The sequence below is a fragment of the Carya illinoinensis genome, chromosome 15, assembly GCF_018687715.1.
Source record: "Carya illinoinensis cultivar Pawnee chromosome 15, C.illinoinensisPawnee_v1, whole genome shotgun sequence".
Classification (NCBI taxonomy): Eukaryota; Viridiplantae; Streptophyta; class Magnoliopsida; order Fagales; family Juglandaceae; genus Carya; species Carya illinoinensis.
In genome coordinates this window covers 11,519,487-11,537,162 of record NC_056766.1, presented here as the reverse complement: position 1 = coordinate 11,537,162, position 17,676 = coordinate 11,519,487, and the positions used below count along the sequence as shown (strand labels likewise).

Genomic DNA, 17,676 nt, shown 5'->3' with positions numbered 1-17,676 from the left:
TTTAATTAATGGGGCACATTACAACAGTAGTAGGACGATTATCCACACCGGTTTAGTGGCTAAGGTGTGACATTTGTTCCTAGTCAATTTGTAGATGACTAGAGAGAAACAGAATTAACTGCTCCAGAAAAGAAAAAGATGAGGCTCGACAAGGTAGAGTATACTCTTAAAATATAATATAATTAATTACATCTCTATATCTTTTCGTCAGTTTAAATTTTCAGAATTAGTTGTAATTTTGCTTCGGTATCAAAAGAGACATCTTGAGTTCGAATATTGATTTCATACTACACCCTATTAATTAGATATTGATCTGCATATTATGTCCACTTGGAAGACACGCCCATCAGTACCAAGCTAAAATATAAATAAAAGTAATGCTATACTACATACTAGCTCTCATCTTATTTTCATTACATTATATAAAATTAATATAGTATATTTATCATCATTAGATGATAAAGAATCATCTAAAAAAAGATTATTAAATGGTGATAAATATGCCACATCTTACATAATAAAATGAGAGTGAGATAGTAGTATAATGACCATAATATCCACTCGCTAGTCGTGGGAAAGACAGTAGTTTGGAACAACTTGCTTAGCTAATTAGGGGATGTATCTTAATTATAAGTACATGATGGCCACTCAATGAATCTCTCTGTTTGGAAAGCTTTAAAAACTTTCTTGGAAAGAGGGTTGGTGGAAATTCATGATGTCGTTTCATTTCCCTAATACATGATGTCAGTACTTGGTATAAAATTCTTTCACCTAACGTTTCAAACTGATTCTCATATATGCAATATATAAAATTCTGAGTCGTGTCCATGTGGAATTAGTGGGCTGCAAGTTGAAATTATAATTTATTACTGCAGATACATCGAAGACAAAAGAATCTATTGCATGCATGCAGCTGATAAAAACCTGTAAAGAAGGGTCGGACGTCACCCATGGCGGCCAAAGATGATCTGGGTGCGCGCATGAGCCAGTAGTACCATATGACAGACTTTCCTGGAAAATATATATATTCTGAGGTATATCTTTGGATCGATTAAAATACTAATTTTCTGAACGTACAGGTCAGCAATCCCAAAATTAAATTAATATAACCATATATGCATGCCGTTTGGTGCAGATCATGATCTGATCTAGACATGTTGAATTAATTAATTATATATTAATTTTCCGCTAAATAGAAGCAAGGTTGGAAACTCCATGCACCAAAAAGCTTAATGTGACTGGATTAGAATCCTTAACTACGTCCGTACGCGCATGCCAAGGAATTTTATAAATCTTAATTAATTCTTCGACCAAACTTACGTACAAGCTAAGGTTGATTAAGCTCAAATTAATTATTAGTACCTGCGCCAGGGATGTTGATCAATTAAATAATTAAACACGTGATGCACGAGTAAATTTACGTACTGTCTAATCTTTTGGGTGAGCATATATAAATATATATATATATATATATCCCACGGGAGAATGTTTGAACTATATTGGAAAGATTCAACGGAAGAAATTCTTGATGATCAGCTATGCACCTTATTTATACAACTGGGAAAAGATAAGTACATGCATTTGAAATTTTGAAGATGGATAAGTCCAGATGATCACCTAAGGCTATTATATTTTATTCTATATAAATAGGGGTTTGCCGATGGATCAAATGCCAGAACAGAAAGTACCTACTACTTGAGCTTTCTTCGATCTTCCTGATAACAACAACCAAGGCAATCTTTTCTTCTTATCTTACGAACACCACTTGCATACCCTTGTCACATTTTCCATGGAAAAAACAACGCCTATTCAGCCTGAGCACCCAACATGCAGGAACTTGACCACAATCCTAAGCATTGATGGGGGTGGTATCAGGGGGATCATCCCTGCTACCATACTTGCTTTCCTTGAATCACAACTTCAGGTATATATAATACGTACGTATAGTTTGCATGGTTTGCAGGCCGAAACTCTCAAGATATTGCAAGATACATGTTGTTTTGACGTTTAATATACAAAAAGGCTTGCATATACAATATCTATGAATAGTCGTATATCATTGCATGCAATGGCATTCAAGATATTATTGCACAATCCGCTGTGTTTCTAGCATTATGAAACTCGATCGATTGAACTTATAAATATAACATATGTTTATGAAAATAATGCAAAGTCAATGCCATTCATGCATATATATATATATATACACGCACTCACACAGATGTCAATGTACTAACAAGTTTTTTATGTAAACATGGCATATGTAGGAGTTGGATGGAAAGGAAGCTAGACTGGCAGACTACTTCGATGTGATTGCAGGAACGAGCACAGGGGGTCTTGTTACCGCCATGTTAGCTACTCCAAATGAAAATAATCGACCTCTCTTTGATGCTAAGGATATCAAGCCCTTCTATCTGGAGCATGGTCCTCGAATTTTTCCACAGAAGAGGTACTACTCCTGATCATAATTTGGACCACTTCCTCCTTGACATTCATAATTAAATCAGCTAGAATCTATATTAATCTGTGCATGACAGCGCTTGTGAAAGTTCTCAATGTTTAAATATTAACTGATGAGCATGCATGCATGTGCTGGTTTTGATTGCAGTGGCTTATTCGGAGCAATAGCAAAAATATTTAGATCCCTGACAGGACCAAAGTATGACGGGAAATACCTTCATGGGGTCCTAAGGGAGAAACTAGGGGAAACTCGGTTGGATAGCACATTGACCAATGTTGTTATACCTACATTTGATATCGAGCATCTGCAACCGACCATTTTCTCTTCATATGAGGTCTGATCTCTCTCTCTAGATCCAGATGTTAGTTTCCTTCCATGACGATTGTGACCAAATGACAATTTCAATTTGAATATTCAGGGTACTTAAACACAAAGAAAGTGAAGTGGAAACATTAACATTATTAGTTTCAATATTCAAGCTGTAATATTAAATTATTAGTTATATATTTACGTTTAACATTAATTCGCTATCTTAACAAATTAAAAGAACTATTTTATTCAATTTGGCAAATGGATGCATGTATATTCATGATGCATGTATGAACTTTGACATTAATACTTTATCTAAATATTATTTATTACTATGTTAGATGTTGAGGAAACGAACGATCTTTCACATCTTGATCTGAGCTCATGCACGCAGGCAAAAAAGGACTCTTGTAATTTGAATGCTCGACTGTCCGACATATGCATTGGCACGTCGGCTGCTCCAACTTATCTTCCTGCTCACTACTTCAACCACCAAAACCATGATGGAAATTTTAGTAACTTCAATCTTATAGACGGTGGTGTTGTTGCAAACAATCCGGTATAATATAGATAATAATCTTTCATGTGATTTTTTATTTGCTTTAAAAGCTCCAAAAATTAAGCTGATGATCTTTGTTTCTTTATGTGCCTTCTGGAACCATGGTTTAGGCTCTTGTTGCCATAAACGAAGTGACCAAACAGATCTTTGATGCAAATCCTGGTTTCCTTCCAACCAAATCCAAAGACTATGGTCATTTTTTGGTGATCTCAATAGGAACAGGCTCAGGAAAGATAGAGAAAAGATACAACGCTAAAATGGCGGCCAAATGGGGCCTTTTGAATTGGTTAATTCATGGAAATTCAATTCCATTAGTGGATGTGTTTACTCAAGCAAGTGCAGATATGGTTGATTTTTATCTAGCTGTAGTTTTCCAAGCCCTTCATTCGGAAGAGAATTACCTTAGAATTCAAGTAAGACATTTCTTCTAATCCGGGGTTTGAATTCTTGCAAACGATTTCAAATTTCAAGTTATTAATTACTATTTTAATGAAATACTTGTTTAATTAGGATGACACATTGACTGGGACAGCAGCTTCAGTTGATGACTCTACGAACAAGAACTTGAACAAACTGGTAGAAATAGGGGAGAGACTATTGAAGAAACCAGTATCAAGGGTGAATTTGCAAACGGGTTTGTTAGAACCAGTCAAACATTGTGGCACAAATGAGGAGGCTTTGAGAATGTATGGATAAACATGCTTGAATGTGCACTCGTGCACTTGTCATTAGTTAAAATATCATTTTGTTTTAATCTTAATATTTTGAAACTAATTGTACATAAAACTCTTCTTACAGCTTAGCAGAAAAGCTTTCACAAGAAAGAAAGTGTAGAGAAGGAAAACTTGCATACAAGGAGAATCTGAAAGTTGATCAAGCCGCTACTCATCTTTAAGTCGATCAAGCTATCAAGCACGCACTTGCCTCTAATTTGCATTAATATGTGTAGTAGTCAAAGTTTTTTCATTTGTAATTCAACTTAGAATTCTCTTCACTCTTCAAATTTGTTGAAATGTGCCAACCGGCCATGAAAGGAATTCCATTAATATTCGTTGATTGTCTGAAGCTACAATAAACAAAAAGTTTTATATAACATGTTTGATGTAAAATTTGAAATAATGCGTGTTTGATGTAAAATTTGCGACTAATATAACATGTGATTGAAAATTTTATATTGATGAAATGATTTGTTACAATGTATTATAATTACTTACATATATTGATCAATAAAGGTTAATTTGCTAGAGGTCCTATATATTAGAGGTCCGATCGAGCAGTACTTTGAGCTCAAAACATTTCTACGTACTGAACTCTAAAAGATGCATGGTAATATTTGACGATGCCAAAATTAGTATGATCATCATGACTAAGATTATAAAGAATTTATTTAAAAAAAAAAACAAGAAAACAAAAAACAAATCAGCCAAAGGTGATCTATAATTAGCTTCATAAATTTTTTTAAATCCACATTTTCATTTGATTTGTGTGTGTGTGTGTGTGTCTGACTTTCTGCTTAACTACAAGTCTCCTGGAGTCTCTCAGCTACTAGTCTTGCATAGAAAATGCTTAAGTGATATTGCCACTTTTGTTTGTCTAAAGCATGAGATGGAGCATTATAGTAAGTGGAAGTACCATTTAGTTGCTGTTGTTCATGTCAATGATGAAGCTGCAGCACTATTTTTAATCCATATCAGAGAAACCACTATCAACGGTAAGATCAGCATCATTATTCCCATGAAAATGTTGCCTTCCTAGCTATAATTTCCAGCACTTCATGTAAAACGTTCAATCGCATTTTCTTTTCTTTATCCCACGCCCTTATCGGACATTAAAATCACATCACCCCTACGTACTAGTACTCCCACTATCATATATATATATATATTAGTATATTTGCTTGGTTCAATGCCCTTGAGTTTGAGTTACATGAGCAGAGCTAGTTATATTTTGGTCATGGTTGCAATATTGCACGGACTAAATGCACATGATGATGATCATAATTTAGGGGCGGGGCCCTCAAAATTTTCAAAACCCTTCTTTAATACATAGTTTTTTAAAATGTCCGGCCTCAATATAAAGACAATTGGACCCCACAAATATTTTCATACTTGTACTTACATTTGGTCTTTAATAAAATCTCACAGCATGCTCAAACTAATTGTTTTTTTTTTTTTTTCTTTTTCCACATCTCATAATAGGTTAGGAAATTTCTCGATTTTTTTCATAAGCTATTTGGTATATTTAAAATCTCATTTTTCCTATTTGTTAACACTTCTCCTTTCAGTCTTCTACTAATTAGTTTATTTTGACTGTGTTTTGCTAACATCTATGCTACCATCGAGTTAATAATTAGGAATGAAGACAACATATATCCCTTGGCTATTCCTATATATATAATAGAGGAGAAGTGGTATAAACACAAAGATATTACACAAAAATAAACCCACAAACTAATGTGGTTTCATGTGATTTATTAAATCTATTTTACAATAAAAGTAACTTTACAATCTGACATGCAATATCAAGCCATATCAATTTGTAGGTTTACTTTTGTATAATCTCTTCGCAACTAAAATAATTATCATAATAGAGGCTTTACAACATTTAAGACTGGTTTGGATAGATTCTTATATCATATCTCATCTCAATATCCAAACACCACAATACAAATACTTTTCAATTTTAAATTTTCAAATTTTCATTTAATCATTACATAATTATTATAACTTTCCTAAAATTTTAAACAAAACAAAAAAAATAATTCAACTTTTTCAAATCTCAAAACAAAAATAATTTTAAAAAAATTATATTCTAACAATATTTTAACTTTATAATATTTTTATTGAACTTTTTTTTCTCTCTTTTCCAAAAACCTTTAAAACATTTTAACTCAAATTGTTTCTAACTCATTTTATCTCAACTTAAATATCTCACTACTTTTAACAAACCATCTCAATTCATCTAGTCTCAACTCACTATGCTAACTAGGCCTCAGTCTCGTGCCTCGTTTATTTTCATAAACTGTCTCATTTCATTTTAACTCATCTTATCTCATCTAATATAATTATTCTAATTTTTCAAACTCCCACAAAAATATTATAATAAACAATTCAATTGTTTCAAATCTCAAAACAAAAATACTATTAAAAAATTATATTCTAATAATATTTTAATTAACTTTTATGTCTTCTCATTTGTACAAAAAATGAGATTTTTCATATAGAGGGTGACTACAAGAACTTAAATGCTTTTATATTTATATTGGTTGGCCCCCCAACTAAAAGTTTCTGGTTATCCCAGTGTTCTGAGCTGCCATCACTAAAAGAAACAGAGATATTTGTGACGGATTATATGCAACGATAATGTCTATATATTTACAATCAAAATAGACTCATTTTAATAAAAAAAAATAGTTATTTTTATAGAAAATAACTAACTACAACTGAACAATTTCGTGAAGTGCATAGCCACGCAGCTCGATCCCATGACATCACGGTCAATGCAGTTCATTAATCCTTAAGATATATATATCTTTGTAAATTATCGTCATATATATATATTTACACACATAGAGAGACAGGACGATCTAACAACTTTTCACATCAAACAACTCCACCCAACCCATGATCTCCAGCTATATATGGAGGTTTTGTAATTAACATTAATCCAATTCTATCATCCGTATAACCTGATCAAATTAATCATGTCCAAGGGAAAGGGATTACATATGTGCATGTATGTATGTATGCATTAATTTATGGTCATTTCTGCTCATGCTTTACCTAATATTCTTGGGATAGTTTTCACCTAAAAGTCTCCGCTAGCTTGCGCTTTGTAGGTTCGGTCGCGAGAATTAACCTCTTGGGACCATTTTTTGAGGCAAATAAAGAGGTTATGTTGGATTATTCATGAACTATTCAATTATTCTTCCACTGCTTCATAATGATTACCTTGATCGAGTAGTCCTCCAAACTTGAACAATATCCAAAGAATTAGTGACACATCAATAATTGAATGAATTTCTATAATTTTGGAGTGATATTAATCTAATAATGCATGACACGGTTGCGTCTAGAAATTAATTCAGAAGAATGAATGCAAGAGGCCGCCTATATATATCCATCTTTGAATCAAAGAAAAATATCAACACCACAGCTTTACTTCTAAGTTGTAAGCCGCCTGATCTTCATCAAAGAAATCGCAGCTTGCTTCCAAGTCTAAATTAAAAACCCTCTTTCCCTCTCACACTCTTCACATTACTTACGGCCTCCATCTCAGCATCTCTCTCTCCATAATGGATTCAAAAGGTGAACCCCTAAAATCACCAACTCATGATGGAGACATAACCACCATTCTCAGCATTGATGGCGGAGGAATAAGAGGGCTTATCCCAGGAACTATCCTTTGTTTCTTAGAATCTGAGCTTCAGGTTGTATATATATGTATATAATATATACATACACGCGCACACACATTCAGCGCCCAACGCATCTGATCTCAATATTGCATTTTTTTAATAACTTTTCATGCATCGCTGATCTATATATTTATATATATATATATATGTATGTATGTATGTATGTATGTATGTAAGTATAAGCACATTGCTGTCCGTAAATTACTTATAATGAGATCTAACAATATTTGTCGTTCACGCATCATTTTAATGCATGGCTGATTGTTTATGCATGCTGCATGGAGCAGAAGCTGGATGGTGAAGATGCAAGAATAGCGGATTATTTTGATGTGATTGCTGGAACAAGCACAGGCGGCCTTGTAACTGCCATGCTAACTGCTCCCAATGAAAAAAACCGACCTCTGTTTGCTGCCAAGGATATCAAGGACTTCTACCTAAACCACTGCCCTAAAATCTTCCCACAAAGCCGGTAAATTTAGGGTTCATTGAGATATGGACGTCATTAATATCAGGAGGAAGCTTTCCCGTTTGATTATTATATACATACATATATATATATATATATATATATATATATAAATCCTTGATCGTGCCACTTATTTTAGTTATTAACAAGATTATAAGTTTTCCAAATTAATGCATGCAGTTTTCCAATATTTGCTGCTACTTTAAAGATTATCAAAGCCCTTTCCGGACCAAAGTATGACGGGAAGTACCTACACAGCCTTGTTAAAGAAAAACTCGGTAGTACGAGAATTAATCAGACGTTGACAAATGTTGTCATCCCAACGTTTGATCTCAAGAGACTACAGCCAACCATCTTTTCTAGCTATGAGGTTGATAATTATCTTCTTAATTATCTCTTCAGATAAATTTATCAATATTGGAACATATGGATTGGGGATTAGTGATTGCAAATTAACGATATGATTTGATTTTTTGATGACCAGGTAAAGAAAAACCCATGCTTAAATGCACTACTTTCAGATGTATGCATTGCAACCTCAGCTGCACCAACTTATCTTCCAGCTTATTACTTTGAAACCAAAGACCGTGAAGGGAAAGTGAGAGAGTTTCACCTTACAGATGGCGGGGTTGCAGCTAATAATCCGGTATCTTTCGAGATCCAAAGTGTACCTAATGATAATAATGAGTCAATGACTAGACGCATGACACACCCGCGCGATATGCAAGAAATTCTCAAGTTTTTAATCCTAATATATATATTTTTAACATATTTACAATTTAATTGTGTGAAGTTGCTTAAATATGATCCTGATCTTCGATTACGAATGTTAATAAAAATGGAATGTTATGGGTATTTGAACTTAAAAGAAAGTTTTTTCGATCTTGAAATGTCCATGACTTTGCAAAATATTTGAACTTAATAGTCATTTAACACATGATTGGAGATAATAGTTATAAAAAAATTAAAAACAAAATAATAAATAAAAATAAAAATAAAAACTTTTAAGACATTGTTTAATGATAAAATTAATTACGTACAAGAATGGTGATGAGAAGGTGCCAACTTGAATGTTATAAAGGCTCTGAAATTATATAGGTAACAGATAATAATAAAAATTAGGATGAATACGATGACGTTGGTAGTAGATTTCTTCGATCGTTTTAGGCTTTTAGCTCATTAGCTAGCTTGTCGTTTCAGGCCTTGCTTGCCATTGGTGAAGTGACAAAGGCGATCCAAAGAGAAAGTCCTGAGTTCTTTCCTGTAAAACCCACGGACTATGGACGATTTCTGGTCATATCCTTAGGAACTGGCACACACAAAGACGAAGAGAAATACAAGGCGCATGATGTAGCTAAGTGGGGAATACTGGGTTGGTTGACCAACGGTGGTTCCACCCCCTTAATTGATGTATTTTCTCAAGCAAGTGCAGATATGGTCGACGTCCATCTCTCTCAGGTTTTCCAAGACCTTCATTCCGAGAATAGCTATCTGCGGATTCAGGTATATATATGTATATATATATATATATGTGTGTGTGTGTGTTCATGATTCACATGCATTTCCATGCATGCATGGCAGGTTTTTAGTCACTCAATTAATTACATAATTAAACATGATTTTCGAATATGAATAATGCAGGACGATACGTTAACTGGGGTAGTATCTTCGGTTGACGTAGCAACAACAAAGAATTTGAATGATCTCGTGAAAGTTGGGGAAGAGCTGCTCAAGAAACCAGTCGCTAGGGTGAATCTGGAGACAGGAGTCTGCGAACCTGTAAAAACGAGTAATGAAACTAATGAACAAGCTCTCATAAGGTATCATGCATCGATATATATATATATATATACAAGAACCATTAATTAATAAGTTTACTATATATATATATATATATATTTCTAATTAAAGCTTGTTCTTTCTGAATTATTACATTAGGGTAATACAAATTAAGCATATGTCCTTGCTTGCAGGTTTGCGAAACTTCTTTCCCAAGAGAGACGCCGCCGCCATTCTAAGACGTCCCCCACTGGAGTATAAAAAGATCGCCTTGATCCGGCCCTAATATATATAGCTTTCTAGCATTTCAGAAACATTTCTCAGTTTCTTAATAATCCCATACCCTTATATATGGGAAATATATCATCATCAAACACCCCTACTTTCTCCCAGTACTGGTGGCAACGTCATTAGTACTACGTACTGTTACTGGCATGCATTAATAACGGATGTGGAGTAAGAGGACTATTCCAGGAATCATACTAATATTGGTTTCCTGGAGTCCGAGTTACCTGTTATATGTATAAACGTACGTACGTACTTCCGGTGGCACATTAAATATAATATTCCCAGTTATAATTTGTATAAAATCATAATGTCTTGTTCCTGTGTTACATACATACATACATACATATATATATATATATATATCATTATACGAAAAATATATTTTTACAATTAATTTATAACAATGAAAATATTATTAACAACCAATTTTAATTGTTTAATATATTAATCAACGTATATTGTTAATGCCAATCTAAGGTCGAACACTCGTCCAACTGTACTTGTACTCCAAAACTGATCAAATCCATAATATCGGACCCAACTAGCTAGCTAGGTATCATAAAAAGTACCTATAGTACATGTACGTTCATATGTAGCTAGCCTGAAATGAGATAAGGATATTTATGGCTATAATTTTGTTCATCGCTCGCTTCAAAATAGATTACAATACATCTGTTTATATATAAGCACGTAAGATTCATCGCACCGGATGACCATAAAATTACTCTAAAAATAATAAAAGAATATTCTTTAGAAAATCAAAGACAACTTTGAGAAACTAAACTTACTCTTAAAAAACCAAAAAGACTTCTTTGTAGAATGCACAAAAGTCTTTGTGCATCTCACAATAGCATTAATCAATTTTTAACACTCTCCCTTAATGCCTTGTGTGACACAACTTACATTTCTTTCAAAAAATGAAATTTATCTTTCGGAAAAGCTTTAATGAAATATCCACATCTTGATCTTTGGTTTTGCAATACTTGAGTTGAATCTATTTATCTTCCACAGCGCCTCTAATAAAGTGATGCTTGGTTGCAATATGCATTATTCAGCTATGGTAAACGGAATTCTTTGTCATAGCAATAGTGGATTTGTTATCACTCAAAAGTGGAGTAGCTTTTCCTTGTTTTTAACTAACGTCTTCTAAGATTCTTCTTAGCCATATTGCTCGTGAAGTAGCCAATGATGCCGAAATATACTCGGCCTCGGCAGAAGAATATTGAACCAAACTTTGTTTCTTCTTAGATACCCATAAAAATATCCTAAAATGCTTCTCATATCATCAACACATATGGCCCAATCACTATCGCAAAACCCAATCAACTTTGCATCGATATTCTTCTCATAAAAAATACCAAAATCAAATATACCTTTAATATATCTCAACACCCTCTTGGCTGCCCTAGTATGCATTTGGCTGGGCTTGTTCATGAACCAAGACAATAAGCTTGTAGTATACATTATATCCGGTCTTATAGCCATCAAATACAATAGGCTTCCAATTAAGCTTCTATAAATAGATGCATCAACTTCTTTGCTTCCATCTTCTTTCATCAATTTTTCATTCACAACCAAAGGAGTTGTAACATATTTGCAATTTATTATTTTAAATTTTTCAAGAAAAGTTTTTGCATAGTCCTTTTGACATATAAAAACACCTTCTTCCTTTTCATGAATTTCAATGCCCAAGAAGTAATTCAATAAACCCAAATCACTTATTTTATATTTTTTCAACATTTCCAATTTAAAATCATTAATCATTTTTTATCACTACTAGTGAATATTAAATCATCAACATAAAGAGAAACAATAAGAATACTGGTTGTACCTTGTGTCTTGACATTGAAGGTTGGCTCACTTTTGCTTCTTCCAAAGTCTTTTTTATTGAAGTAAGCATCAATCTCACTATATCATACTTGGGGTGTTTGTTTTATGCCATACAAAGCCTTATGCAACTAATTGTACACCTTCTTCTCTTCTTCTTTTGCTACAAGGTCTTTTGGTTGCTCTACATAAACTTCTTTTAAAACTCCATTTAGGAGGGCTGATTTTACATCAACTTGATGTAAGAACCAACTTTTTTGAGCCGCCAAAGCAATGAGAGCTCTAATAGTATCAAGCCGAGCCACCAGTGTAAATATTTCTTAGAAATCAATTCCAGGTTTGTTGACTATACCCTTTTGCTACAAGTCTTGCTTTGTTCTTTTGAATGGAACCATCTGCGTTGAGCTTTGTTTTGAAAATCCACTTCATGCCAAACACATTTTTGTCTTTTGGCCTCTCTACTAACTCCTAGGTTTTGTTCTTCTCAATCACATAACTCACTTCTTCCATGACTTTCTTCCATATTTCTTCTTTGAATTGCTTCTTCAAAAAACTTTGGTTCAACAACACAAAAATTACAACTTGCATATACATCAATAAGTCTTCTCATTCTTCTTGAAGTTGAACTTGGAGATGAGGAATTTGAGCTCGATAGAGAAGTTTGAGATGATTGTGAACTAGCAATAGGATATATCGCTTGTGAAACTTCAAGAACATCTTCAACTTCATATTCTTGATTCACAAGTTCTCCATTAAAAGTAGTAACTTGATCTTGAACTTTATTTTCTTTCCAATCCCAATAGACCTTCTCATTAAAAAGCACATCTCTACATATAATCAAATTATTTTTCTTCAAACTAAAGAGTCTATAGCCCTTTGATTTTGAGTTATAACTCACAAAAATGCATTTTTCACTAGATTCATCAAGCTTGTGCCTTACTTCTTTTGGAACATGAGTAAAGCAAATACAACCAAATACCTTCAAGTGATTCAAAGATAGTTTTCTTCCATACCAAGCCTCAAATTAAGTTTTACTTTCTACCGCTTTTGTTGAAAATCTATTCATCAAATAAACCGTTGTATATGTTGATCCACCCCAAAAGGACTAAGGTAACCGCTTCTCATTAAGCATAGACTTTGTCATCCCAATAACGGTTCTATTCTTTCTTTCCTCTACTCCATTTTGTTGTAGAGTGTATCCAACTGTTAATTGTCTTTCCATACCAATATTTTCACAAAACCTCTCAAAATTATGGGAGTTGTAGTCACTACCTCTATCACTTCTCAACACTCTTTTTATAAAGTGTCCACTTTGTCTCTCAACAATTTTTTAGGATTTTTTGAAAATTGAGAAAACATCTGACTTTTGCTTCAAGAAATACACCCCATGTCATTCTTATAAAATCATCAATGAAATTGTAAAATAGTTTTTACCTCCATGAATTGATAACATAGACCCGCACATTGGTATGGACGAGCACCAAATTCCAATGGTGCTTTGGTTCTCCATGCTTTCTTCTTGAGAAATGACTCTCGATGATGTTGGCCAAGAAAACAACCTTCATGAACCTCTTGCACTTCTTGTATAGTTGGAAATCCATACACCATGTTCTTTTGTGGGAGAGTCTTCAAACTATGAAAATTCAAGTGCCCAATTCTTCTATGCCAAAGCCATGACTCTTAAACCACATCCATCTTTAAGGCCATATTTTTTTAATACAAAAAAGTGAAAGGAAAGCTCCTCACTACAATAAATATAGTTTTTAGTGACAGATTGAAGATAGCGACAGTCTCCAAACCGTCACAAAAGGTCTTTTTCTGTGACGGTTTGTGGGAACTGTCACTAAATGTTGTGGAAGAAATTTTTAACGTCCGAACGTTTTAGTTAATTTGTTCACACGTCAGATTAACGTTCAAACGTTATGTATATTTACGTACGAATGTAAAAAATTTTAGCGCCAACATTCGAACGTTATATGTAATTACGTGCGAACGTAACAATTATTAGCGCCAACATTCGAATGTATCATTGTAAAGTTCGAACGTTATATGTTAATTTGCAAAAATTCATCATAAATTGAGAGTATAAATTAAACTAAAATACATACATTAAATAATATTGTCCATTAGATATGTCAAAAATAGAAAACAAAATATGATTAATTTTTACAAATGAGATTTAGAACTGTTGGTTTACAAAAGATTGAAACGCCTCAGTCAATGTCTCAACCTGATTATTTAGCACATCTACATGATGTGCAAGATGTGTGACAGCTTGATCTATATGCACAATCTATCTATCAATCTGTCGGTCTATATGCGTTTCCATATCTGTCATCACTGCATCAACCCAAGCAGGTCGCACATCCCCTGCAGATGCAATCGCCGGCTGCTGACTAGTACTCACAGACGGGGGAGTGACTCACTCAAAAATGAGTAGCACTAAAGCTATCCCAAGTGCAGGAGGATGTCGTGTAATAATTAGGAATAAATTCCTAGATCCTCTCCTCAGGGAAAGTTACTTAAAAATCAAACTCCTTGAAAAATGTGAAACAAAGAGAAAATAAAATGATGGTATGTGCAATGGATGGAAGAGGGTACTAGTCATGGACTAGATTCATGTTTTTTAGATTTTGATTGTCGGATTGGAATAAAAAGGACTAATAGATTAAACTCAGAAATTAATAAAACTAGATTAAGAATCAAACTAAATTAGGAAGTAATTGATAAAACATGCACTGAAAATTGAAAAGCCCCAAATTCAATGTTCTAGGGTTCATCATTATATTCAAATCACAAATTCTCAAATTAAACCACCGTAATTGTAATCAATACTAAAATGAAAGCTTAACGAAACGATAAGAATAAATAACACGAATTAAATGAATAACAAATAAATTACTCAAACGTCTAAATCAAAATTCTCTAAAATAATTCAGAAACTCAAAACTGAAATGAAATAGCAAGTAGGGAATTGAAAAGATCAAGCCAGTTGAATGGAGATGAAGATTCGAAGTGGTGGAGGAGGCTGAGCTGCAGTGGCAATTGCACCCCTCAAGGAGTTCTTCAATCTACTGTAGTGTGAGTGAATGATCCAGTGAAAATTGTGTAGCTGCGTGAATGATCGATTGAATGAATCCTCCTCTTCGAATCTGAACGAAAATCAAAGGAAAAATGAATTCTAAGTGTTTCTCTACTCAAAAACCGAGTTTTCCAGCACAAAAAGTCGTCCTAAGATGTAAAAAAAAAACATATATATACTCTGACAGCGGAATGAACCCTGATCTATAAAAATGCGATATTCGCTCGAGCGGAGTGTCGAGCGAACATCGAGCGTTCGACTCTGCCTAAGTTCGCTCGAGCGGCCTGTCGAGCGAACATTGAGCGTTCGACTCTGCCTGAATTCGCTCGAGCAGCCAAATGCCTCCGCTCGAGCGATCTCTTTTCCCGCATCTCGCTCAATCCCACTGTCGAGCGGAAGTCGAGCGTTTGAATCTGCCTGACTTCGCTCGAGCGGCGGCTTCTGGCCGCTCGAGCGAAATGTACCAGAATCCATATTAATTGGCAGTTTATAAAATTAGAGCAGAAATTCATGCTTTTAATCAATTAAAATCACAACTTTGATTTATTCATTTTTCCATATAAAACCAATGATAAAGTAATGAAAGAATTAAAATATATTGGTTCCAAAAGCATTAAAAATGCAATAATTCAACTCAATCACACCCCCAACTAGCATTTTGCTAATCCTTGAGCAAAATAGTGAAAATTAATTGAGATGAATATTGCATAAAGATCGAAATTCAAACAAAAATAATCAAACACAATTCTGAATTCTCACAAAAGTGACATGTTACTACTCAACCCCCAAGGGTTATACCCACCAAGACTATCTTAACAATCTTTCACATAGAATTAAGGCAAATGTCTCAGAACTCAAATGTGTGTGTGGAGCTAGATCGGTTGTGTGTTTCTCATTACTAGCCATGATTTGCCATAGAATTTTTCAACCTTAAGATTAATCATTGCTGATTCTAACTACCTCAAAGCCCAAGGGTCTAGCAGTTTTCACCCCAGCTCTGTTTTTAAAGGTTGGACACTCAACCCCCAAAGTCTTGGGTAACTGTTTCTAGCCCTTTTTACTTAGGAAAGTTCACTAAGTTGCCTTTATTCCTTTTCTCTATTTTTTTTTCCTTTTCATTCTAATCTTTTCAAATCCTTTTCCCTTTTTTCTTTCTTTGTTTTCTTTTTTTTCTTTTTTTTTTCTTTTTGGCATGGCTCGGTAGTCCTGCAGTTTACTTCTCCAGTGTTAAATCAATGAATGGTAAATAAGGAACACTACAAGCGTAAGCATGTGCAAAATGTCCTTCAAAATTTGCCTTTCGTTCTACAAAAATTTTATCAAGTTTCATCTTAATAAGCATAGCATCCCAGTGTTTCAAGCCACATATCAACAAAATATGATGCATCAAAAATCATGCTCTATGTTTAAGCTTGAAAATAAATCTTCACAAATGATCCCGCTCAACTACTCCACCAAGATGCTCAAATTTCACAAATCTTATTTATTTATTTATTTATTTATTTATTTATTTTTGAAACTGTGCACACATACTACCCCCCAACTAGTGAGAGACATAGTCCTCAATGAGTCGAGCGAAAGAAAAGAAAGTGCACAGACTAAGCAAGCAAAACAAACAATCAATCATGAAATATAAAATCAAAGCAAAAGAACAAATAAAAACAAAGCAAGTAAAGAAAACTGTAAAGAAAGAGAAACAAATCAAAACACTTCCCTGGGGTCTTGCACAAGCAAGATCTCTTCATGTGGATCAAAGACCTTCAGAAATGACTTTAGACGTTGTCCTTTGACAGTGAAGCTATTACCATTCTTCGGATTGACAATGTCTACCGCATCATGAGGATGAACGGTCTTTACAATATACGGCCCACTCCATCGGGATTTCAACTTTCCAGGAAAAATGTGCAAGCGAGAGTTGTAAAGAAGAACTTCCTGACCAAGTGTGAAATGCTTTGGATGAATTTTCTGATCATGCAGAATTTTCATGCGTTCTTTTGCAATATGAGCGTTGTCATAAGCATTCCGACGAGCTTCATCCAATTCATTGAACTGCAATTTTCTCAACCCTGAAACTTTATCAAGTGACATGTTAACATGTTTTATGGCCCAAAGAGCTCGATGCTGAATATCAACAGGTAAATGACAAGCTTTACTATAAACTAATCGATAAGGAGACATCCCTAGATTTGTTTTAAAAGCTGTCCTATAAGCCCACAAAGCATCAAGAAGTTTAACCGACCAATCTTTCCTATTAGGCTTGATGGTTTTCTCTAAAATAATTTTTATCTCTCTGTTTGCCAATTCAGCTTGCCCATTTGTTTGAGGGTGATAAGGGGTAGAAACTCTGTGTAATACCATATTTCTTCACAAGTGTAGAAAATGGTTTGTTGCAAAAATGAGAACCCCTATCACTTATAATAACTTTTGGCATGCCAAAACGAGAAAACAAAAATTGCAAAAATTTCAGGACAACATGATGGTCATTTGT

At 34.0% G+C, this 17,676-nt stretch overlaps 2 protein-coding genes across 2 annotated transcripts; both read left to right on the top strand.

Moving 5' to 3' along the window:
• Window positions 1-1,789: 1,789 nt before the first annotated feature.
• LOC122296662 (patatin-like protein 2) lies at window positions 1,790-4,224 on the top strand. The gene is made up of 7 exons (XM_043106466.1): window positions 1,790-1,924; window positions 2,268-2,449; window positions 2,609-2,795; window positions 3,165-3,329; window positions 3,440-3,742; window positions 3,840-4,015; window positions 4,128-4,224. Exons 1-7 carry the CDS (start codon window positions 1,790-1,792, stop codon window positions 4,222-4,224), a joined length of 1,245 nt encoding a protein of 414 aa, XP_042962400.1.
• A 3,247-nt stretch (window positions 4,225-7,471) lies between these two features.
• Window positions 7,472-10,605, top strand: LOC122297080 (patatin-like protein 2). Its single transcript, XM_043106979.1, has 7 exons — window positions 7,472-7,758; window positions 8,034-8,215; window positions 8,393-8,582; window positions 8,697-8,858; window positions 9,413-9,715; window positions 9,854-10,032; window positions 10,186-10,605. The coding sequence occupies exons 1-7, from the start codon at window positions 7,624-7,626 to the stop codon at window positions 10,250-10,252; spliced, it is 1,218 nt and encodes a 405-aa protein (XP_042962913.1). The 5' UTR covers window positions 7,472-7,623; the 3' UTR covers window positions 10,253-10,605.
• Window positions 10,606-17,676: the final 7,071 nt, after the last annotated feature.

What these genes read in the sequence shown, in the direction of transcription:
- LOC122296662 (XM_043106466.1), top strand. Translation starts at nt 1,790, where the DNA reads ATGGAAAAAACAACGCCTATTCAGCCTGAGCACCCAACATGCAGGAAC. An exon ending in AGAATTACCTTAGAATTCAA is followed by an intron (nt 3,743 to 3,839) that starts GTAAGACATTTC and finishes TTGTTTAATTAG; the next exon opens with GATGACACATTGACTGGGAC. An exon ending in AATGAGGAGGCTTTGAGAAT is followed by an intron (nt 4,016 to 4,127) that starts GTATGGATAAAC and finishes CTCTTCTTACAG; the next exon opens with CTTAGCAGAAAAGCTTTCAC.
- LOC122297080 (XM_043106979.1), top strand. Translation starts at nt 7,624, where the DNA reads ATGGATTCAAAAGGTGAACCCCTAAAATCACCAACTCATGATGGAGAC. An exon ending in TCTTAGAATCTGAGCTTCAG is followed by an intron (nt 7,759 to 8,033) that starts GTTGTATATATA and finishes TGCATGGAGCAG; the next exon opens with AAGCTGGATGGTGAAGATGC. An exon ending in GGGTTGCAGCTAATAATCCG is followed by an intron (nt 8,859 to 9,412) that starts GTATCTTTCGAG and finishes TTGTCGTTTCAG; the next exon opens with GCCTTGCTTGCCATTGGTGA.